This window comes from Anabrus simplex, chromosome 10 (genome assembly GCF_040414725.1).
Source record: "Anabrus simplex isolate iqAnaSimp1 chromosome 10, ASM4041472v1, whole genome shotgun sequence".
Taxonomy (NCBI): domain Eukaryota; kingdom Metazoa; phylum Arthropoda; class Insecta; order Orthoptera; family Tettigoniidae; genus Anabrus; species Anabrus simplex.
In genome coordinates, this window is record NC_090274.1 from 5,858,363 (window position 1) to 5,883,889 (window position 25,527).

The 25,527-nt window shown below is 41.3% G+C and overlaps 1 protein-coding gene across 1 annotated transcript in view; it reads right to left on the reverse strand.

The window, feature by feature from the left end:
- The window catches only part of LOC136881765 (major facilitator superfamily domain-containing protein 6-A), a 97,989-nt gene extending 96,444 nt beyond the window's left edge, over positions 1–1,545 (reverse strand). The window contains exon 1 of the mRNA XM_067154200.2: positions 338–1,545. Within this exon, the coding sequence (XP_067010301.2) occupies positions 338–464 (127 nt within the window). The 5' untranslated portion in view covers positions 465–1,545. The remainder of the gene's footprint in view (positions 1–337) is intronic.
- Positions 1,546–25,527: the final 23,982 nt, after the last annotated feature.

Below are 25,527 nucleotides of genomic sequence, written 5' to 3' on the forward strand. Positions count from 1 at the left end.
CCAGGCAAATGCTGGGGCTGTACCTTAATTAAGGCCACGGCCGCTTCCTTCCAACTCCTAGGCCTTTCCTATCCCATCGTCGCCATAAGACCTATCTGTGTCGGTGCGACGTAAAGCCCCTAGCAAAAAAAAAAACCATATTCTTGTAAAGCAGAAGTTTGATGAAGCAGTGTGTGTAAAATGTCAGAGGTTGCTCGGGTTCCAATACCTGATATATTTGATCTGACATCAAACCCCGAGCCCGGAAATCAACATTTTAAACTTTTAACTTTTAAATGTAACTAGAGGGGGCGGGGGTGGTGACATTGTATTGTATATAGTAATAGTTTGTACTCACCGCCATACATTGCGAACAATGTGACTTTGAGCATGAAGAGGTTCGGGTTGATGTGCCATCGCTCAAGGAAAGCAGCCCACTGCTCTGTTGTTGACCTTTCATTTTCGTTCTCTGGCGCCTTCTTCATCTCTCTACGTCCTGCACTTCCTCCTTCTCTTTGCCTCTAGATAGAGTTTAATAAATTTACTGATATGGGATACGAGGACGAGAACTTTCTGCAAACGTAATTTCTTCATAAAGAAACAGCCGGTTGAGTTTCACTTGGGAAGCTGAAGTTGTTTAGAAACGAGATTTTCTAATAGAAAAACGATTACCACCTTTCAGCACAAGGTATTGTATGTAATATAAAACGTTTAATATCTTTGACAGATAGTATTATGCTCAAATTCTCTGGATGATGTTATTCTGCTCAAAAGAACATTCGAAATCTTCGGCAGAAGGTGTTATTTGTAACTTAGAATGCTCCAAAAGCGTGATTTCTGAACAAAAGAGCGATAATTATCTTGCCCTGCTGAGTATTTTAAAATTTAAATCGCCTAAATGCTTTAATGAAACGTGTTCTTGATAAAAATACGACTGTTGTATGTAACGAAAATTGGACAATATTCCTTTCAAATCCGCAGTTTCTTCATAAAGTATAGCTTTTGTTATTCTTTGCTGTGGTTCAAAACGTAGAAAAATCTCTAACCAGATTTATGCATTAGTTCCATTATAACTTTCTGTGTACAGTTCGTTCTTGAAGTCCATAAAAGTACAATTTATTTGCTTAGAATATCAATAACGCTGAGAAGATATTCCTTTTTCTTAAAAACAGTATCTTGTTGATAGAATCCTCTTCATATTCACTTTAGATATGAACGTTTCTTTACGTCAGTAATATTGTGGTTTAAAAAGTATAAACAAATTACCGGTAGTCGATAATAAATTCTTGAAGACTCTGTCTAAAGGCCGCCTTTTCTCATATTTATTTTTGTTATTGTTAGAGTTTTGAATACATTGAACAGGCGAATTGTTATTATACCTCTAAACTAGAAGAGTATAAACAGCTCTTATGATTTCTGAACTACGGTATTCAGTCCCAAAATCTCCTTTATTTCCCGTTCCTATACGTTAGCAAAAGAAAATGTATTTTCACTTCACCGACTACTGTGGTCTAGTTTACCACGAATGCACGAGATTAGGAAAGAGGTGCACTCTCGCTGAATTCAGCAACTAAACTGGCTGTGAGGGGGGGAAGAGATTAAAGCGCTGTCCTCGCCCCATCCTTTGAGGAGATAAATCATTGTGAGCCAACATTGCCGGCTGATATACGGCTTATTCTGATATAAACACGTCAGCTTGCCTCTCTTGCGTGTGCCTCCATAAGCTGTTACATTAGTGAGCAACTGAATTAGAGATACAACCCTTTTCTATTTGATGACGGTGGCGATGCTGTACAGTATGGCATGGACTCCACGAGACACCGGGAGCATGATCTCTGCTCAGCCTCCCATAATCCACGAAGATTGGTGGGAGCAGGGTCCAGACCTTTCGACAGCATCGTAGATGTGCTCAATGGGATTGAGATCGCGGCTCGACGTGGACCAGCTTAGCATCTTCACATCCGTGGAACGCTCATCGAACCAGTCAGCCACAGTTCGGGAGCGCCTACAGTGTGCTGGGGTGAGCACGGCCTGCGAACAGGTCCACGTAATGTTCACTGGCGAGAGACCACCAGGGGTCCGGTAGTGCTGGTGGTGGTGATTTTTGTTTTAATAGGAAGAAGTTCCCTGAGTAACAGAACACTTGATTGTCACACATAAAGCAGTAGTGTCTCCTGCAGGCCGAGGCCAGAGAGATCGGCGCACTGTGTGAGGATGTGAGGGGTCTTCCCTCTTTAGGAGATAAGAGTGGGTAGATCATCCATGACCTATTCTCAGCCTCTCTCCGTGAAGGCCGGAAAGAGGACCCCTACACGGTAACTGTCTCCTTAATTGCTCTCAGCTTGTTAGGAGTTGGGACTAGCTAGCCACTCCGATTCCCAGAACACCAAGATGCTTCGACGTAGCTGAGAACAGCTATCTTTAGCAGGCACGAGGATACCACTACCGGCCTGAACTGTACTCTGATGGCAAGAGGAATCCATTGCCGCTTGTGGTTGACCACGTATTCATACTTGTGCCTGTACCTGGCGTGTCGTCTCCAAACTCACGAGCAGGACCAGTTCTCCTTAGAATGGATACATGTCCACCCTATTAGTGATGGGATAATGGAATACTTTTAATAATCGAATTAATAAATAATCGAATGAGTTTCAAATATCATTTAGTTATATCGCATAGAATAATCGGATGCGTCATGAATATTTTTTTTTTTTTTTGCTGGGCGAGTTGGCCGTGCAGTTGGGGGCGCGCAGCTGTGAATTCGCATGCGGGAGATAGTGTGTTCGAACACCACTGTCGGCAACCCTGAAGATGGTTTTCCGTGGTCTCCCATTTTCACAACAGGCCACGTAGGCCTTTCTGTCCCATCGTCGCCTTAAGACCTATTTGTGTCGGTAAAGCAAAAAAAAAAGCATTCGGTTTGAGTGTCGGGTTGACAATCTATTGAAATAAGCGAATAGATGAACTCTTACGAAAAATAGAAATACGCCTTTTTTTCCAAATGTATCTCCCAATGTTGAAACTAAATGAGGTGAATTAACTGTCTTCATCTTTAATATCTCTAAACAGCCGGGCTGAGTGGCTCAGACGGTTAAGGCGCTGGCCTTCTGACCCCAACTTGGCAGGTTCGATCCTGGCTCAGTCCGGTGGTATTTGAAGGTGCTCAAATACGACAGCCCCGTGTCGGTAGATTTACTGGCATGTAAAAGAACTCCTGCGGGACTAAATTCCGGCACCTCGGCGTCTCCGAAAACCGTAAAAGTAGTTAGTGGGACGTAAAGCAAATAGCATTATTTTTATTAATATCTCTAAACGAAATTTCTTATTCAATTAAAAGCTGCCTTCTGGCCGCATAATGGAACTAAGCCCCAGTACTACCAACTGACAGTTTCTTTTAACTAGCAGCGGGCAATATACCCACTTTAATTTTATGTCATCCGGCTGCATGCATAAATTGTTAGCATGCTGGCCTTTGGTCCAAGGGGTCCAGGGGGTCCCGGGTTCGATTTGCGATCGGGCCGAAGATTTTAACATTCATTACTTAATTCCTATGGTTCGGGGACTGGGTGTTCATGCCGTCTTCAGCGTTAGGTAGGGCCTCACCCTCACAGACGTGCAGGTCACCTGAACGGCGTCAACTCTAAAGACCTGCACCAGACCTCTCCATCGTCGCCATAAGACCTCTCTGTGTCTGTGCGACGTAAAGCCACTAGCAAAAAAAAAAAAAAAAAAAAAACACAACTCTCCGGAGGCCACACGTCATTATCATAAATTGATGTGGAAGGTAAAAAAATGCATTATATTAGCTTTAAGACAAGAGCAAATTTTAATAATAATAATAATAATAATAATAATAATAATAATAATAATAATAATAATAATAATAATAATAATAATAATAATAATAATAATAATAATAATACACCTTGGTCTTTTTCATTCATCAGACATTATGTTTCCCCTGTGAGATGGGGTGGCAGAATAACATCCACAGTATCCCCTGCCTGTCGTAAGGAAAGCGTGAGTCACCGCGCACCTCAACCCTCCTGAGGTCATCGCAAGCACCTGCTGTGAGTTTTGAGACATAACCGTACCTGGCCACATCTGTATGAGACAGGAAAAGAAAACCGGACTCTAGTCCTAATATTAAAATACGCGTTCTGACAACTAGCGCAGGGAGGGTCCGTTCACTGTACCCCCTCTGAGCGGGGGCGGTAGAATAACACCCACGGTATCCCCTGCGACTGAAAGGGGCCGTAGGACCTCTGAACTTTGGAGCGTGGGTTGGACCACGGGGCCCTAAGCTGATTCCTTGCATTGCTTCCATTTACTTGTGTCATGCTCCTCACTTTCATCTATCCTATCCGACCTCTCTTTGTCAACTCTTGATCTTTTCCGACCCCTTCGTGGCCCTTCCTCTTCTATGGCCGATACCTCCATTTTTTTAAAGTGTCGGATCATTTCTCTCTGATAAGTGTTAATAGAGGATGCTTGCGTACTTGCACTTAAACACCACCTGTCTGGACAGACGTGAGTAGAGGTAGAGCCAGCAGTAGCCGCCCCTCCTGTCAGAACACTGTTTCTTGAAAGTTACGACTATAGTCATGGTTTATTTGCCTTCAAAATTCTGGTGCCTGAATGGAAATTTAATTTTGTTTGATATTATTTATATTAGGTAACTAATAATTTCGATCCGAGGGTCTTTTTACGCTTGAAAGCGATAAAAGACGCCTTGCCTATCGTGGATCTTCGCGTAAGTAGATGTCAGTTAACCACCAATACTCGGGAGGCTGACTGCAGTGGTTGGTGGGATCGCCACATCCCTACGCAGACGTGGTGGTCTGGGGTGAAACCGGGGGAAAAAGTGCACAAATGGAGTCAGGAGTTTAAGCTATACGATTTACATATCAACAACGCTAAGACGGTGGCCGTGAAGTTACAGAGGGGAGATGAGAAACCACAAATCACAATAAATGACACCAAACTGGACGGTGTTCCAACGTACTTGGGTAGTTCAGTATCCAAAGACAACCTTGCAAAGGATGAGGTGGACAGTCGAATTAGCAAGGCAACTCAACTTTACCACCAAGTAAGACAGCTACTGTGGGATAAACAAGTAGCATTGAAAACGAAGGTGACATTATATAAATCATATTATACACCCATCCTCACGTATAGCCTAGACGTTAACGAGACAAGACAACTCAAAACTCCAAGCTGCAGAAATGAAGTTCCTACGCACCGTGAAACAGAAGACGAGGAATGTAGCAGTCCGAGAGGATGAGTGCAAGCAGGACTGTAAGAAGAGAATTAAAATACCAGCAGGCACACCCAGGGGAAAACGGACCGATCTGGTGAAGAAAGATGTCGAGGAGAGAGTACAAGATTACGAGAGAGCAGTGGTTCATAGACAGACAAACATGGAGGCGTGCGACAAGCTTCGGCAGCCGTCACAATTCCTATCCTCGCCGCTAGATGGTGACTTCATTCATTCCATTCCCTGGTCGAACGACTGGAAACAAGCTGTGCATTTTCAATCGTTACTGTGAAAATAAAATTCTGATCGTTACATTTTAGTAATCGATATATTTTCTACTCACTGATTATACTGAAAAATTCCTTCCCCCGGTTTCGTGGAAAAGTGACTTAACTAAAGGCAATGTCTTGTCTATACAGCCATTCCTCGTTTCATTTCGTAATAAGAACCGTAGATTCTGTCCCCTCGGTCGTCCTCAGCCTTCGTTCGCCGTGATTTTTCTTTCCAGCAGATTGGTAACAAAGATATCATGTCGCAAGATGCGACCAGTGAATTTAGCTCTTCTTCTTTGTATCGTCAACATCAGTTCTTCCTCCTCTTAATTTCTTGGGCTTTTATTTGTTCTCTTCTTAATCCGTTAAATCCTTAGCATTCATCTCAAACGCGTCCAGTCGTTTCCAATGCTGATCTCTGATTGTCCAAGATTGACAGCCATACGAAAGCACATCCATACAAAAGACATTACAAATTTCTTCCTAATTTCAAAATCTAAAATTGCGCTGATTAAAATATTTCTCTTATTACTAAACGCCTGTTTGGCAAGCGCTATTCGCCTTTCGATCTCTTTGCTGCACTCATTGTCATTGGTAATCAGGCTTCGTAGATCGGAGAAACTGACTACCTTGCCAGTAAGATTGATGTTGGTGTGAATTCGTTCACGATGTTTACTCACGACTAATATCTTGGTCTTCTTAACAATAATGTTTAAGCGCGAATCTGACAATGCTGATGACAATACATTCAGCATCTTGGACAACTCTTTCTCGGAGTCTGCATCAATTGCTCTGTCATCTGCAAATCGAATGCATTGGACATGGTGCCCATTGCTATTTGCCTTGATGTGTATGACTTCTTCAATGAATGCATGTAAGAGCAGCCCTGCCTTACACCTTTCATGATTTTTGCTCTCTGGATACTTCGTCCGATATCTACCATCGTGGTCTGTCCATAGAGTCGCAGTATCAAGTTCAAACCTGTAGCTTTAAGAATGTTAAACAGTTTGTCCTAATTCACCTTATCAGTATCTACAGTAGCTAGATAGCTGGAGACACGTGGCTCATGTAAATCAATTCCTTTCGCTGACGTAAGCAACAAATCGCACACCAGATGATTGTTTGTTGGTCAAGGGTAGAGAAAGTGAACAAAGTCAATTATCACGGATTCCTATTTTTAAAATATCGGCGGAACGGCACGGTGAGATCAATATCTGGAGGAGCGGCGGGCGTGAACAGATGGTATCGCAGGTTCAGGAAGTGAGGGGTAGCCGTTCCCTCACAAACACTTCCAAGAAGGGAACAAATAATCTGATTTGTTCAAAAGCGATAACTTATAGTCAGTGTTGCTAGATCGGTGGACATTTCCCTCTGCGTAGGAAAAAAAAAAAGATGAAAAATGAAAATCCACAGCCTGTTTCCACTCATTCGACCGGATCAGGAATGGAATGAATGAAGCCCCGATCTACCGGCGAGGGTAGGAATTGTGCCGGCTGACGAAGCCTGTCGCACTCCTCTGACACAATGATTAATGAATGACAGATGCAATGAAATGATATTGGAGAGTGTTGCTAGAATGAAATATGACAGGGAAAACCGGAGTACCCGGATGAAAACCTGTCCCGCCCCCGCTTTGTCCAGCACAAATCTCACATGGAGTGACCGGGATTTACATTTTCTTAAAATCATTTTTAATATAGGGACATTCCATCTCTGTAGATTATTGCCTAAAGGTCCCGGATTCGATTTCCGACCAGATGAGCGGTTTTTCCTGGATATGAAGTCAAGGCTAGTTCAAGGTCCTCTCAGCCTAAGTGAGAACAGTTGAGGAGTTATTTGGCGATGAGATGACGGCTCCGATCTACAGGGTGAACCAAATGATTTGTCTTTGGAACGGCAAGTGTAAACAATATGGACTAAACAACAGTAAAACAAAAACTGTTAAAATGACTAACAACAGGAAAGGCACAGATTCAAACATTTTCCAGGAACTCTGCTACAGTCTGTTTCTAACTGCAAGTACCTTGGAAATACCATTTCAAAAGGTAAACACTATAAACCAAGAAATACTTAATAGGACAAAGAAAGCTTCTCAATGTTATTTTCGAGTGAGGTAATTATGTACTTTGTATGATAATACTCCAGAAAGCAAAATTTATTTATTTATTTATTTATTTATTTATTTATTTATTTATTTATTTATTTATTTATTTATTTATTTATTTATTTATTTATTTATTTATTTATTTATTTATTTATTTATTTATGGTATGGCTTTTAGTGCCGGGAGTGTCCGAGTGTCACGCCTATAGGTGACCTGCGGGTTGTGATGATAATGAACTAGGGAGAGGGTGACACATTACCTACTCCCGTCGAATAACAGCACGGGATCTGCTCAGAGCGGGTGTTTTCTTTGTGACCGGCTTCAAGTAAATCAGCCTCTAGGAAAGAAGCGCCCACGGCTTTAATTAAGGCACAGGCCCGGTATTTGCCAGGTGGGACACCAAGGAAAACCATATTTAGGGCTGCTGACACTGGGTTTCCAATCCATCTGAAGCTGACACCTATATGACCTGAATCGGCAGCCCTGAAGAAGGTTTCCCGCTTTCACATCAGGCAAATGCTGGGGCTACATTCCCAATCCTCGCGCTGCTGAAACTCTTCGGTGTGTTGATGCAGCGTTAAACCGTTCTTACAGTGCAATGACGCACAAGAACAGGGCTTGTACGTTGCGGCACCGGAAGTATTTTTGGTCGTCCGGAACACGATATGAGGATCAGTGAAATGAAAACCAAACATCTGCCATAACACACCGATCCTGCCATCACTGCATAGTGACAACTCACAGGTGCACACACTTTTTTTTTTTTTAATTTATTTGGCTTTAGATCAGTTACAGACCAAACAGCCACCTGGATATTACAGTACGCTGGTTTGAACTTTACAATTCATTACAAGTAATTGTCACAGTGTGAAATATATACATATACATATAAAAGACATAAACGTTGCACATCATTACACTGAAATCACATAATTTTACAAACAAATCAATCAAATTTGTAGACAAGTTGTTGTTAAATAGTTCCCAATAATAGTATACACTTTTCTGTTTTTGGTCGCCAGTAGTGTATTTACACAGGTTGGTAACTGTTGCTTAGCGTGAAGCAGAGCTGTAAGAAACACATTTTGTTGTTGGTGGTAATGAGCACATGCGAAAAAGAGATGGTTTAGGTCCTGAATCGACTGACCATCACAGGAACAGTATGGTGTGTCCACTACGTTGATGCGATAAAGGTGACTTCTAAAACTTCCGTGGTTGAAGCGCATTCGGGTGATAGTCGAGATGAATCGTCGTTGAGTGTTCCATTGTGCAAACCAAGGACGTCGCGGGGGATTCTGTTCAATCGTTGAGTAAAATTTACCTTTGTGGCTCTTTGTTTCTTCCCACTTCTGTGACCACTGACTATAGGCTCATTGGAACATAATCACTGTATAATCCATGAAGTTGCTGGGAGTATTCAGGACCTGTCCACTGACACATGCTTTCTTCGCTAAGTCATCTACATATTCATGATGTGGTATCCCGATGTGGGCTGGGACCCATACGAAGTTTACTCTAGAACCGCGTCTTTGGAGTTCATATGTTTTTTGAATAATACTTATATGGTAGATATTGGGTTTCTGGAGGATAAGCGGTGTAGATAGTGTGGAAAGGACGCTCAATGAATCTGTAAGGATAGTGATACTCTTACGGTAGAATCGTCTGGCATATTTGAGCGCTTCTATAATGGCAATAGCTTCTGCTGCATAGATAGAAATATGTTCTGGCAAACGAAAACCTTGAGCTTCATGTTGATCAGGACAATAGAATGCACATCCTACGCCACTTATTGGTATTTTTGAGCCATCAGTATAAATTTTAACAGACGAAGGATACCGGAGAGTCAAATCCTCTTGACATAACTGCGCCAATCTGTGATCCTTTTGTAGATATGTTAGTGACCTGTCCACTTCCATAGGGCATATGCAGTGTTCAAATGGAATATCATATACGTCTGCCACACTCTTCTGACAGTTTTGGGTCAGTAGTGAATCTATATATGTGACACTTTGCAGCAGGAGATATCTTTGATTCAAAGAAAGCCGGTCTTGATCGTCTGCTAAATGTTGTAATCTGCGAAGAGGTATTAGAACTGTTGAATTTTTAGTGTGAGTGTGCTTTAGTATGAACTTATCTGAAAGAAACTGTGCACGGATAGTCAAGGGCATCTCTGCGGCTTCCAAGAGTAGAGCATTAGTTGGTGTGGTTTTCATAGCTCCAAGGCAAATGCGAATGCACTGAAATTGAATACTATCTAGTTTATTTAGTAGGCGTTTATTGCCACTGTAATAGAACATGCTTCCATATTCCATCTTCGATCGGATCAGCGTGCGATATAGCACTAAGAGTACAGCTGGGTGTGCTCCCCACCAAGTTCGAGTTAATGTGCGTAGGATATTGATCCCTTGTTCCAATTTTGGAATAATATGTTGCATATGAGCAGTCCACGTGAGACGGGAATCATACACAAGTCCGAGGAATTTGGTTTGTGGTTGAACTAAGATGCTATGTGATCCCAGGATGAAGTTGTAAATTGGTGGTTCAATTCTTCTTTTTGTGAATATTACTGCCGAGGATTTACTTGCAGAGAGGTCTAACCCATGTTGATGTAACCACTGATTTACATGCTGCATAGCATCTGCAAGACGACACTTGGCAGCAGGTACTGTCGTCGCTGAGGTAAACATACATACGTCATCAGCATACTGAAGAAGGCTAACTCTAGGAGGCAGAATATTTTCCAAATCTCGGGTATAAATGGTATACAGTAGGGGACTAAGTACTGCACCTTGAGGTAGTCCTTGGGTCGATCGTCGTGGCCCGAGAAGTCTATGGTTATAACGAAAATAAAGCCATCTAACATGTATAAATTGATATATACCAGACACAAAAGTTGGAGGCAATCCAAGAGCAATCAGTTTGTCCATCAGTATTGGTATTCGTACATTGTCATACGCAGCGGATATGTCCAAAAAGAGAGCACAAAGGTAGTGTTTATTTAGAAAAGCTGTATGAATCGCTGCGGTTAATATGGCATGGTTATCATACGTGCCACGACCCTTGCGGAATCCATTTTGTGTAGAAGGTAGCAGAGATTGTGATTCTAGCCACCAATCCAAGCGATTTTTAATCATTCTTTCCACCGTTTTACCAATGCAGGAAGAAAGAACAATAGCTCGATATCCTGCTGGATCTCCTGGCTCTTTTCCTGACTTGAGGATGGGAACTACAATTTGTGTCTTCCATGACTCAGGTATGCATTTTTGAAACCAAAGTTCATTGACAATTCGGAGGAAAAGCTGCAATGTTTCGTCAGGAAGGTGTTGTAACATGGGGTATCGGATTTCATCGATGCCCGGTGCTGTATTGGCGGAGTTCTTAATGGCCACACGGAGCTCGTTGATTGTAAATGGCGAACAGAGAAAGTGTTCGGAGTGCTCTTCATTAAATGTACACGGTGGATAACTAGGTGATGGTGGCGTAATTCTATCAGCAAAATCTTCTAACCAAGAGGTATCAGGTGACGAATCCTGAGTACTATAATTTCTGTTGCGCAAATGGCGTATGCGATGCCAGATATCTGCTATTGGGGTTTCCTTATTCAATGTGGAGCAGTATTTTTGCCAACTCTGTTTCTTGGTTTGCTTAAGAAATCGCTTGGTTCGAGCAGAAATCTTCTGATATTGTAGGTATGTTTCTTGGGTAGGGTGTTTTCGGAATTCCCGGAGAGCCGTCCGCCGGAGAGCAATGGCACGGGAACAATCAGCGTTCCACCATACTGTTGGAGTGTTTTTCTGACCAGGAGGTTTTCTCAGGGGGATAGATATATGAGCAGCACGTTCCATCATCTCGACAAAGGTATTATAATTGTCCATGGCGGATGTTTGGATCCGGAAACAGCGTGTTTCCTCAAGTATTTTAGCCGTAAAAAGCGTCCAGTCTGCACCATGCATATTCCACTTGCTTGATGGATATGGTGAGGGGTTACTTGTAGGAGAAATATCAATATTTATAAGTATTGGATAGTGATTTGAGCCAAGCGAGTCTTTAAGTGCATTCCAGTGGGTGATTGTGGCAATGGCGGGAGAGCACATTGTTATATCAACTGCCGATGGACGGTGATATAAGGACGGAACTAGTGTTGGTGAGCCGTCATTCAATATAGATAGATTGAAAGTGTCGACTGTCTCTAAAATATTGCAACCCTGTCGGTCGGTGAAGGCACACCCCCAGGTAGTACTGTGTGCGTTGAGGTCTCCGCATATAAGGTACGGTGGTGCCAAAGCAGATAAAATTTGATTCCAAACTGCCGGTGTTATAATTCTGCCTGGTTTACAATATAGTGAAAGACATGTGAACTCAAGCGCAGGTAAATGGATACGTGCTGCAACGAGTTGTATACCAGGATCTACCCCCACTGTGACAGGCAGTACCTTAAAAGGAACTGTATTATGTATGAAAAGTGCTGTACCTCCTTTGCCATCGAACCGATCGTCTCGTAGAATATTGTAATTTCGATATCTTATAAGTTTTGATGCGTTGAACCACGTCTCGGAAATCGCTGACACCTTGATATCTCTGCAACCAAGTTCGTGCTCTAAACTTTCCTTATTAGCAATGGCAGATCTAGCATTCCACTGCAGGACCTTAAAACCCATTGAATTTATTTATTAAACTAGATATTAAATCCCGAATGACAAGGGGATTGTCTATGGGTGTTATCTGAGACGAGGTGATTATATGCATGATAAGTTTGACTAATTCTTCTATAATGAAGGTATTTCGATTGATGGAATGATCAGGAATGTTATGTGGGCGAGGAGGATATGGGTTTTGTCTAATAGGTGTAATTGGTAATTGTTGAGGAGCAAACACTCGTTGGTGTGGGGGAGGGTAAGTTGGGGAGGGAGGGGGAGCTTCTTGGCGGCGAGTAGGACGTTGAGTGGAGAGGGAGGGAAGTTGTCGTTGCATAGGCGCGGCATGATGCGGTGAGAGTAGCCCTTGTTCCTGTTGTCCTTGATATTGTGGATGGGATAACTGTTGTGATGATTGCATTGATGGCAATGCTGTATGATACTGAGTGTTTATTATAGATGAATTTTGTAGTGGTTGTATTGGTAGAGGAGGAAATTCTTCGCGGCTACTGTATTGTGGTACAGTAGCAACCACCTGAGCGTATCCCTGGCTTTGCTGCTCTGTTGTTGTATGCATAGGAGGTGTGTTATAAGCAGTTGCCCTTTTCATGTCCCGCTGTCTGACGTACACCGGACAGTTCTTATCTGAAGCAAAATGTTGACCTTGACAGAGTGCACACCGAACTTCCGTGGTATTGTCACAGTTTTCTGTTAAGTGTGGACCCGCACATCTATTACAACGCGCTACTCTTGACTTACATTGTACTTGCCTGTGGCCCAGGCGTAAACATATTTCACACTGCACTACCGGAGCAACATACGGTTCCACAGCACAGCGAGTTCCCAATATAGCTATATGAGTGGGGAGGGACTGCGATCGAAAAGTTACGAGACACACTGGGATTGCTACAACTTGATCTGGGTTCGTAGGTGATCTTTTGGTATATCTCTTAATACGCACAACTGGATATGGAGAGTCAATTTCTTCTAAAATTTCCTGCTCGCTTAACGTGGTGTCGACATTTCTGATTATACCCTGTTTATGGATAAGAAAGTTGGGAATGTAAGCTTCTAAATTCCTTTGTTTAAAAACATCACATTGCACAATTAAATTAGCAGATCCTGCCGTGCGAGCTACAATTTTTAAACGATTTTTTCCAATAGGGCGTATGTCGACCACTTCCTTTTTAAAGGCATTGTTATGTTGAAAAAGCAGTTTACCTATCGACATAGGGTGTAGATGACCAACTTTACTGTCCAAACTTTCTACGAAAATACAGTACGGGCCTATGTCTGTGCGACTATATCTATTGTCTTTACTTTGATAGGTAGGCGCTGTCTTAGCAGAACTAAGCTTATTTGAACTTGAGTTAGTATTTACTGGCACGTCTTGGACGGAGGATTTACTAGATGTTGAAGTACTGGCGTCTGACATATCCATGTCTATCAACTTTTCGACTTCGTTTATGGTTCCATTTGACTGTCCTACCATTTGTCCGCAAAACCGTTTAGCTGGTTGATTAGGTACATCTACACTATTATCTAGTAGGTCATTACCGTGATGAGGAGTACATAGATTATTACCTGCAGGTGTGATGCTCTCTTGTAGTGAGGGGATATGAGGGCCCGTGTTCTGAGCGGCGTTATGTTGCTGGTGCTGGTCCTGCTGCTGCTGTTGATGTTGGTGTGGCTGATGAGAATAGCTTGCTAACTGTTGATGATCATAACTGGCAGGTGCTGGTTGAAATTTTGATGTTCCGTTCAATAGAGTAGGCCTATGGTTCACTGAGTCTAATTGAGGTAGCGAGTCGTGCATATAACAAGTCTCTAATGCCAACTTAATGGACTGCCCCGTATCTAGGGGGTCAGCCATTGTATAGTATTAACTAACTGATACTAAACTTGTCCACAATTCACTGTATTAAACGGTAAACTATGATGAGTTCACTAATGAAATGTTTATGTCTGAAGATGGTTTCACTGCCGCACTGACAAGTCTCACTAGCTATAGTGGAGTCGAGCTATGTTACAACCTGCCTGTCCGGCTGCTCGCCACGAACTGATGCACACACTTGAAATAGGTTTTCTTCTTTTTTGATGCTTATGTCTTTGTTGGTGTGCGGACTGGTCTAATGTGTTCATCCAGCTGTAGAAATGGGGCAAGCAAAGAAGACCAGAGAAGTATGGTTCGTTTTCTGGTTGCTGAAGGTGCTGGGGTTCGCGAAACTCATCGCTGCATGTGTATGGCGAACACAGCTTGTCCTTGGCACTGCAGGACAGGCTCATCGAGCCATTATTCCTGATGCGATAGGGCGGGAAAACCGACGAATCACGGAAGAAGAAATTCGTGTTCAGGTCGGCATTAGCCATGGCTCCGTGCATGACATTATCAAAGATCACTTGCATTTCCGCAAAATTTGTGCACAGTGGGTTCAGCATCAACTGACGGAGGGACAAAAGACTGACAGAATGGCGAGTCATGTACAGCGCTACCACGGGGAAGAGCATGTGTTTCTGTCCCGAGGACGTGGTGCCACCATTTCGAGCCTTGGGAGCAAACGGCGAAGCCATCAATGGAAACATCGCAATTCTCCCTCCGCCAAAGCTGTTCACACAAGTCCCGGTAAAGCCATGATGACCTCCTTCTTTGGCAGAAGCGGTCCTCTGCTTGGCAACTTCCTCGTGCGTGGAACCACAATCAATGCGCAGCACTATGAAGACGCGCCATAAAGTCAAAACGCCGTGGAATGCTGTCGGACGGAGTCATCCTCTTGCATGATAATGCTCGGCCCCCATACTTCCAGTCTTCTGGTATCTTCCATACAGACTGGATCTCTCACCTTGTGATTTTCACATTTTTTGGCGACCTGAAGAAAGATATTCGTGGGCGTCGGTTTTATTCAGACGAGAAAGTGCAAGAGTGGGTGCGGCTGTGGATCCGTCAGCGACCTACCTCTTTCTGAAAAACTCTAATTGATCGTCTTGTCTCCCAGTGGAATAAATGTATTAACGCTTTTGGCAATTACTTTTGAATAAAACCGTTCCATGGTCATAGTGTAGTGGGCGTTCTCTTTTCATCTGACTGCTCCTTATAAATTATATTGTTTGTTTTCTGAAATTCATAGTTGTTGGTCAGCGGCCGTCACCTGGAAAAGTTTCACTTTATTTGTCCTGCGCAAAAAGTTGCTTTTAACAACATTGTTGCTTTCAAAGAGGATGAATTGTTATTGAATAGTGGTGGAGGGGAGACGCCGCTCTCTCCTCACTGATTTATACTTCCAAACAAGATAACGTTCTTTACCTACCGGGATCAACAGCGACTTGATCTTCTTTATTTATAAGTCCATTGTTTGGCTCTAACTTCATCTGTGTTGACATACGTTCCGTAAATATACGTCGCACGTGCAAGCGGTGCTTCAAGTGATGGGATGGTTTAATCTCTTTCCCAGCTGACAGCTCTCTCTCTCAAGGTTAACTATATTGAACATTAACACCAGTATTATATTAAGAGATACATTCAGTACGTACATGAACTTTTTTCATTCCCACGCCCCAGTTAAGTCGGAACTCAACACATTTCCCACCCTCCCAACCTCCTGTTAAGTCGAAACTCAACACATTTCTCACCATTCCAACCTTCAATTAAGTCGGAAGTCAACACATTTCTCACCATCCCAACCTTCAGTTAAGTCGGAAGTCAACACATTTCTCACCATTCCAACCTCCAGTTAAGTCGGAAGTCAACACATTTCTCACCATTCCAACCTTCAGTTAAGTCGGAAGTCAACACATTTCTCACCATTCCAACCTCCATTTAAGTCGGAACTCAACACATTTCCCACCATCCCAACCTCCATTTAAGTCGGAACTCCATTCCAACCTCCATTTAAGTCGGAACTCAACACATTTCTCACCATCCCAACCTCCAGTTAACACGGATTGCAAATGTCAGACTCTTTCCCAGTCCCGAGTTCAGTTTGACTCTGCAGATCCGTTGCTCATCACGAGGCGGTATCATCTGACAGTGCCATGTAAATAATAATAATAATAATAATAATAATAATAATAATAATAATAATAATAATAATAATAATAATAATAATAATAATAATAATAATAATAATAATAATAATAATAATAATAATAATAATTGTACCTGGAGGTACACCTCAACGCCGCGCATTCAAAACTACTGCCTAAACGAACTCCTCTATTGGTAAATCAGTGAAACTGAAACTACACCAACTTGGAACTTTAATCAGAAGATGTCACCACTAAAATATTATGTAATTTCGTTATTATGCAGTTGCATAACCTGAGTGAATTTCTCCTTGTTTTGTTTGCCAATCATCAAGAAGTTTGGACATTTTTTCCACACATGACACTACAAAAACTATAATCATGCAGCCTGGTGCGAAGTGAAAGAACTTATGATTTAAAGAAGTTTTGTATTTCTAGGTTTTTGGTAACTGATTGCTGCTCATTTATTTTTGGGTTGGCAATTCTTCATTTTCTTTCCGCCAGTTTTGAATCTAGCCAATCCCGAATTAAATGTAATTAATTTCCAACCAATCCCGTATTTCTTCTTCACCTTGTGTTTAACCAATAAAATCAAGAGGGCGTGTCCTGATTCATCTTGAATGATCTCGAACATTCCTTGAGAGTTTATAAACTGCGGCTTTTCACGTCTCTTGGCGAATTGATCGTCATCTTACTAAGTGTGTATGTCAAAGCAGGAGGCGCGCGGCCTCTTTCTTCGGTCAGCAGTACATCTACAAGGTAATGGCCACATAACATCTTTCTTTCTTGCTAACTCCGCAATTTAACCCGAGGGAAAGGTCCGAATCGTTAACTATGTAACCATCTTTTCTAAAAATGTAACTTTCAGCCGGTAAATGTAAAAACTTCATAAATCTTTAACTGTAAATTGGGTATAAAGAGTGATGTACCCTCTCGAGCTCCCCTTCATCTTGGTTTGAGGTGACTACGTATCATAACTGTTTTTCATTCTGTATTGTGGTGATGTAAATTCTATACGAGTCACCTCAGTAGTTTGGGAATAGCCCCTGTTTCATCGGCCTAGAGACCCTTAGGTTGTTTTAGTGTTCATATCTAGGAGTGCTAGTATACGCCTCCATTCAGTTTGTGTTTCGGGCCATTTACTTAACCTGTTCTTTCCCGCAAAGGCCCTGTAGGTTGGGTACTAGATACCCCTGTATAACATTACCTTTCAATTTGTAAGTTGTGCCTTGATGGGCGAGTGATTGTAATGTTCGGATATTGCCTTCAATAGGCGAGAAGAAACTGAGAGCCTGTTAGCTCTTTTCCAAAATTTTGTAATTGTAAAGGGTGGCTCTGGAAGGCTGGATATTTAGATTTTGGAGAGCAAGTGCTATTGAATTAGGGGATTTCTTTCCCTGAATAATTTGTGCTCGGTTGTAAATTTGAGCTTGTAGCTCAGGAAATTTAAAGCTAGGGGCTTAAAGCCCAAAGTGTTAAGATTCCGAATCTTGGATTTTTCCCAGTCTTGTTGAATGATTGCTACTTGACGTACTTGTACCTGTAATATTGCCATGAAAAAAATGTTAAGTTTGAAATTCTGAAAATATAACCTTCAGTTTAAGTTTTCAATTTAATTCTTGATATGGTAGTTAGACCCATTCACCCCGGCACCTTCTTTCACCTCTGCGTTCCACGGGAAACCCCGTAACCATAATCATAATAATAATAATAATAATAATAATAATAATAATAATAATAATAATAATAATAATAATAGTATGGGAAGAAATGATGAAAGAAAGAGGAATTCACCGTGAAATAAGGCTAGGGTCGAAATTTAAAAGGGTAGGTATAAATTGTTCAACCTTCGCTGACGATATTGCAGTTCTTTCGGAGAATATACAAACAACACTTATCCAGGTAAAGCTTGTGAAAGAAACTGCAGAGAAAGTTGGAATTCAGACTACATTTATGACTAATATTGGAAATTCATCTACAGTGTTAATAACAGAATATGGAGAAATGACAGGTTAGACAAGTTCAAGTACTTGGGGGAAGTAATTCAAATTAATGGCATAGTCAAAGAAGCAAATAAATTAAGAGCAAGGAATTTGCAACAAGGTTACCAGCTGAACAAGGATTCCTGTAATAAGAAAAGTCTCTCTATCAAAACTAAAATCAGGCACTACAACACGGTAACTAAACCAAAATGTCTGTATGCTACGGTGTGTATGTTCTCCATGAAATAAGGGGAAATAGGAGAGCTAGTGAAAAGAAAGGAAAGAAAAATTCTAAGAAAAATTTGGGGCTCATTAAAGACGGAAAATGGGGAGTTCAGACACAGGAACAAGGGAAACTGAATGAATGTCTGAGACGATGGGAGTTTAAGTTCTTTGGTCACATAATGAGGATGGCTACTGCCAACTCACAAAACACATTGTTAATCATGTTTACAGGCAATCGGTGAATGCCAAGTGTGAAGAGAGATGGGAATAACAGCAGATATAACACAGGACAGAACAACGTAAAGCAAGGAGAAAGGAAAGAAGGAACGAAGTAACATCTGGACAGAAGAGAGGAGGAAACACACAGTGAAATAATGAAGAACTATTAGGAAGCAGGAAACAAACCGAAATGAATCCACTGGCTTATTTTATGTGGTCTTTAGATGGCCAAAATCGATAATAATAATAATAATAATAATAATAATAATAATAATAATAATAATAATAATAATGACTACATATCTCCTTCCAGAAAACTGAATTTTTCTGTGCAAAACTAGACATCCATAGTCTCAATACAAAATACGGACAAATCAACAGAGTCCCTCACTTCAAATACCTCGGCGAAATCCTCGAACCAACCGGACAAGAGAAAATAGCCCAAAACAACCGTGTCCAAAAACTCAGAAGAGCTTATGGGAGAACAAGAGAAATCTACAACAAAAAATGTATGTCTCTCCACGTTAAGATTAAACATTACAATACTGTAATCAAACCTGAGGCTTTATATGCAGGGGAAACTCTAACGCTTCATAGAAAGGGCGAACTGGAAAATATCCTAAAAGAAGAGCGAAAAATCATGAGGAAAATTTTAGGACCAGACACACGGGAGAAGGGTACCGCCTCCAAACCCGGAAATCCACAGAAAAATTATCTCTTATTGCGGCAGACCTCAGGAAAAAAAGGCTAAAATTGTATGGACATGTTAAGAGGCTTCCAGAAACTAGACTAACCCACCAAGTTCTTGAAAGAGTTGACAAACTGAAGAATTTTCCTTGGATACAACAAACAAAAGCGGACATGAGGAACGCACAAATTCTCTGTGAAGACGTTTTGAATCGAAATATATATAGAAAGAAAATCGACAAATGGGAAGTTACTCCAGAGAATGAAGTACCAAAAAGAGCAGGTACCAAGTGGACGGAAGAAAGGAAAAGGATCTTTAGTCGAAATCATAAATAAAGCTTCATGTGTTCCGAAAGGGACCATTCAGGCATAATAATAATAAAATATAATAATAATAATAATAATAATAATAATAATAATAATAATAATAATAATAATAATAATAATAATAATAATAATAATAGATAGTTCTTAAGCTCACGATGAGATAGGAAAGGGCTACGAGTCGGAAGGAAGCGGCCGTGGCCTTAATTAAGGTACAGCCCCAGCATGTGCCTGGCGTGAAAATAGGAAACCACGGAAACCATCTTCTGGGCTGCCGACAGTGGGGTTCGAACCTACTCCCTATCAAATGCGAACTCACAGTTGCGCACCCCTAACCGCACGGTCAACTCACTCGATAATAATAATAATAATAATAATAATAATAATAATAATAATAATAATAATAATAGCGTATGGACTCCGGAGAGGCCTGCCTGTCGAGTTTACGCTCATGAGCGACCTGCGGTTCTGCGAGGATGAGCCTCTACCAAGACCGACCCCAATACTCAGACCATAACATTAAAAGAACATGGCGGCCGAAGTAGCCGGACTGCTGTTATTGGCTAACACTAACATATCATGAATTTATTTAACTAATGGAGGTAATTTAACTTGATAAATGTAACATCATAAGGAAAATCAGTGTTGCACACATTAAAACGCTCCGCCAACAACTGCGCATCACATACAATAAACTACAATGATATATATTCTACTAGAATTCATGGACAGCCCCACACTAAAAGAGAACAAGCTGATTATTTAGACATTTCTTCTTTCTTAATCTGTTTACCTTCCAGGGTTGGCTTTTACCTCGGACTGAGCAAGGGATACCACTTCTACCGCCTCAAGAGCAGTGTCCTGGAGCTTCAGACTCTGGGTCGGGGATACAACTGGGCAGGAGACCAGTACCTCACCTGCTATGCTGAACAGGGGCCTTGCGGAGGATGAGAAGATTGGAAGGGATAGCCAAGGAAGAGGCCTCAAGTTAGGTACGACCCCGGCATTTGCCTGCCACGGAAAACCACTTCGAGGATGGCCGAGGAGGAATCGAACCCCCTCTTCTCAGTTGACCTCCCGAGGCTGAGTAGACCCTGTCCCAGCCCTCGTAACCACTTTTCAAATTTTGTGGTAGAGCCGGGAATCTATCCCGGGCCTCCGGGGGTGGCCGACTTAGACATTTCTAATAACGTTTTCTCTTAGATCTCACGTCACTGGAGAGATGAAAATACATAATAAAATGTTCAAATTATATTTATAACGTCATTTTGAATGCTTAAAAACAAATTCTGATGCGCAATTCCTCTCATGAAAACTATGAAATATAACTTGTTGTCTTAAGTTAGTTTCGAAGTGGTGGACAATTTCTAATATTCAGCACCCAATGAAAGGAAAGTACACCCGAAATGATAATAACCCAATTAGCGGCCCTGGGAACTCTTAAAACGTATGTTGACATATGGCATAGCGCACCTCACACAATGATGGTAAACTTAGTAATGAAACGTTCAGACACTAAAGATATAATAGGTCTTTACCCATTAAGGTACACGAATGCAAAACCTCTTGACTCTAACCATGGGTGTCTTTAACCTACATGGACGAGCTTCAATTTGCTTGATAACAGTTAACCACAGCATGAACCAGATCAAAATGATGTCGTATGCACACTACTGTTCTGTTATCTACTTCTAAACAGTCACGATGTGTATTCATAATCCATATCTCTCTTGATGTTTTATTCCTTAGGAAAACTTCCGAATAATTATTATATGAGAGGCATTGCCGTAGTTACTTGAACAACACGATCAAAACAAACACATTCTCACTGCATATAATTACAGATCCTAAGTGTCCACTGACTCATACAAGAACACTCGCACACTTATATTCTCCGAAGAAACTGAAATTTATCATCAACTTTCATGAAATTAAACCGATTGCATGCGAAAACAACAAACCCTCGTTTCCAACATGCACAGTTACTAATTCGCCATATTGGAACGTTCGAGAGTAGATTGGAATCGGTCTTGCACCTACCCACGACGGAATCTAATATTGAGATGACACAAGAACCGAGTCCTCGAGCCAAAGGAATTAACCAAATCCCCAACCCAGCTGGGATTTGAGCCCAGGACACCTTATCTAAAGGCCAGCAGGGCTCCGAGGACACAACAATCGAGTCTTGTGTTCAACGTTGACAGCTGGCTATGTCTCTACCCAGCAAGATGGAGAATGATATTTGAAACACCGTGGCTTTTATGACGATAGTGAAACGAGCTTGCACTGATGAAACTGTTCACACTGAGATAACAATTGTTAATGTTTTCCTTTCATGATTCTTCAACAACTTTGTAAATTGTCCCGGGCGGTACACCTCCACGCCGCTAGTTCAAATATTGCGCCAATAGAAACTCCTCCACAGGAGAAAGCCTGAACTTTAAAAAACTGTATTAACTCAACAGTTTCTCAGAAGATGGCTCTGTGTGAATTTTGAAGTGTTTTTGTTTACATAAAATCAGTTTCATGGTCCGTATCGCACTTCAATAGATTCACAATTAAGTATTTATTATTTTCCACCTAGTCGATACAATGATTGCTTAAGGCAATTTAATGGTTAAAAGTGGTACATGTTTCGTATTTTATCAACATCTTCAGCCACATAACACTGTTTAGATGAAAAATATATAAAATTGACAAAGTAATGCTTAAGAAGTGTGGACGTTCTCTACCAAATGTCTCTACATAAAAACTATGGTAATACACTCTGGTGTAATGAAATGTACTCGCCTGAAGAAATTTTGTATTCCTAAGTTTTGTTTTTACTAAATTTTGTTCTGTGGTTTGTGGGTTGGCAACATTAATCCTTTCTTTCCGCCTGTTTTGAATTTAACCAATCACTAATTTCTGTAATTAATTTTCCCCGAATCATTGCTTTCTTCTTCGAATTTCCATGTGTAATTATTTGTCTACCAATACAATGGGGGGGGGGGGTGTCTACTCATTCCTGAAAGGTCTCGAATTTTCCACGAGGGTATAAAAACTGCTGATTTTCTTGTCTCGGTGCCACTAGTATAACATCTAACTCAGTGTGTGGATATGTAGCAGGTGGCGGGAAGCGCCTCTTTCTTCAAGCAGCAGTTCTTCTACAAGGTAATGGCCTTTTAACATCTTTATTTCTTGCTAGCTCAGCAGTCTAACTCTCGGGGAGGGTTCGAATCCTTTAATATGTAACCCATCTTTTTTAAATGTAAATTCCTTTTCTGTCTATGTAAAATCTACAAATCTCTTTCACTGTAAAGCGGGGATAGAGAGTGCTTTACCCTCTCGAACTCCCCTTCATTTTGAAATTGAGGTGGCTACGTTTTTGTAACCATTTCTTCTCTTCATTAATGTATTAAAGTTTTCTCATACGAGTCGCCTCCCTAGCTTGGGATTAGCCCCTGTATTATCGGCCTAGCGCCACATAGGTTTTAAAAAAAACTTTAGTGTAGGAGTGCAAATAACCGCCTCCATTCAATTTTGTATTTTGGGCCATTTATTTAACTCGTTTTGTTTTCCTTCCTGAGAAGGCCCAGTAGATTGGGTACGAGGTACCCCTGTACCATTATATGTGTGCCTTGAGGGCAGTTAGTGTGAAGTCTGCTTATGGCCTCCTGATAGGCTTGAACTTTGAGAGCGGGTCTGCTCTTTCCTAAATTTCATCTCTGTGTGCCTCTAGGAGGCTTAACATTGTAATTAGGAGCAAGTGCTCCTTGGCATGATAGGGTTTTCTGCCCCTTTGTTCAATTTTGTACCTTGGTAATAGCTCAAGGATTGTGATTGTGTGGCTCGAAGCCCAGACCTTGTAATAATCCCCTAACACTTGTAATTTCTTTGTATCTGATTTTGGCTTGTTAAGTTTTCAAATTCTATGTCACCATTGTTAAGTTTTGAAAATATAACCTTTGTTGAAATTTTAATTCATCTTTCGAACTTGTAGTTAGACCTATTCCAACCCGCACCTTCTTTCATCTCTGCTGTTCCACAGATACCTCGGAACATAAATATTTGTAATTTTTTCAACTACTTAGTCCATTTGCTAAAGCATCCTTCAATGCAGACTAGCACAAGCAAGGAAGGCTTTTCTTTGCTCACCTCGAACATTGATGTAGGAATTATGTCTAAAATTGACCCGACCCGGCTGGAATTTGAACCCAGGACTTTCGTCTGGAGCTTGGCATTGCATGGAACGTTTCACTAACCACTTTTTACGATTTTCGGAAAAGCCGAAATAACGGAATTTTGTTTCGCATGAGTTCTTTTACGCGCCAGTAAATCTACCGACATGAAGCTCGCGTATTTGAGCACCTTAAAAGTTGGGCTTAGAGGGTCAGCATTACTGAGCCCGGCTGTCATTAAATGAGTTGTTGGTTTGTTCTGGAATCGGTTTAGAAAAACTCAGCGAGGTATCCCTCCTCTACTGCCTTAATGGCAGTGTCCTGGAGCGTGAGGCTTTGCGTCGGGGATACAACTGGGGAGGAGGACCAGTGCATCGTCCAGGCTGCCTCACCTGCTATGCTGAACAGGGGCCTTGCGGGGGGGATGGGAAGATCGAAAGGGATAGACAAGGAAGAAGGAAGGAAGCGGCCGTGGCCTTAAGTTAGGTAACATCGCCGCATTTGCCTGAAAGAGAAGTGGGAAACCACGGAAAACCACTTAGAGGATGGTTCAGGTGGAAAACGAACCTCCTTCTACTCAGTTGACCTCCCTAAAATTATACGTCATTATTTGGTCATTCTGTGGAATTCATTAGAAAATTTTGTACTTTTTCAGTCATTTTCTTAGATATTTGAGGATTTTGAAGCATTTGCGCGTTTGGTATTGGATATGAACACAGCTTTAAGTGAGGATGAATACGGAGACGTGAGAACACTTTGCTCACCCCTTACTTCTTGGAAATGTCCACATTCCAGTCTTCCCCATCAACAGTCGAGATTTTCCTCTGAAGATGCGGTGTAAAGTTCTCTGCGAAACGTAGAGAGTTTCGCCTTGTTTTCTTGACACGGCAGAAGCTTAAGACCTAAGGAGCTACAAAACAAACAAATATGCCCAGAAAAGGTAAAATATGAGCTAAGCATTTTAGGGAAGCGTATCAAGTATTAGAGTATTACTGACATGATGAGCGATAATACAGCAGACACAAACTGTCAATCACTACTGATCTGCATTTAAGGCAGAAAGCCTTACCTCTGATTCCACTTCTTTACTCATATCATTTATATATATAAGAAAACATAAAGGTCCGATAATACTGCCTTGAGGAATTCCCCTCCTAATTATTACAGGGTAAGATAAAGCTTCACCTACTCTAATTCTCTGAGATGTATTTTCTAGAAATATAGCAACCTTTTTGTCACTCATTTTTGACAGTAGTCTCCCATGATCTATCCTATCAAATGCCTTACATAGGTTAATCGCGATACACTCCATTTGACCTCCTGAATCCAAGATAAAACTTCCTACATTCATTCGGTATCATAGCTCTGAGGCGAAATTCCTAAAAAAAGAACGAAATATTGGCATGCATTTTGGTATCTGTCGGCGTACGTTCATACAGCATCTCTTTCTCGGAGTCATGTCTTGTAAACCTCCCTCCTACACTGTATGTTTCGGCAAAAGAAAGTAAAATACACCTACCACAGTATTTGGAAACCCTGTGTTTCAAAGTCTACGTAGATAATATGTACCTTGCTAAAGCGACGCCTTAATTTAAACAAAAAAGCTGAAAGTTTAACCATATATGACCTTATATCACTAAATTGAGCAAAATATGACTAAAAAA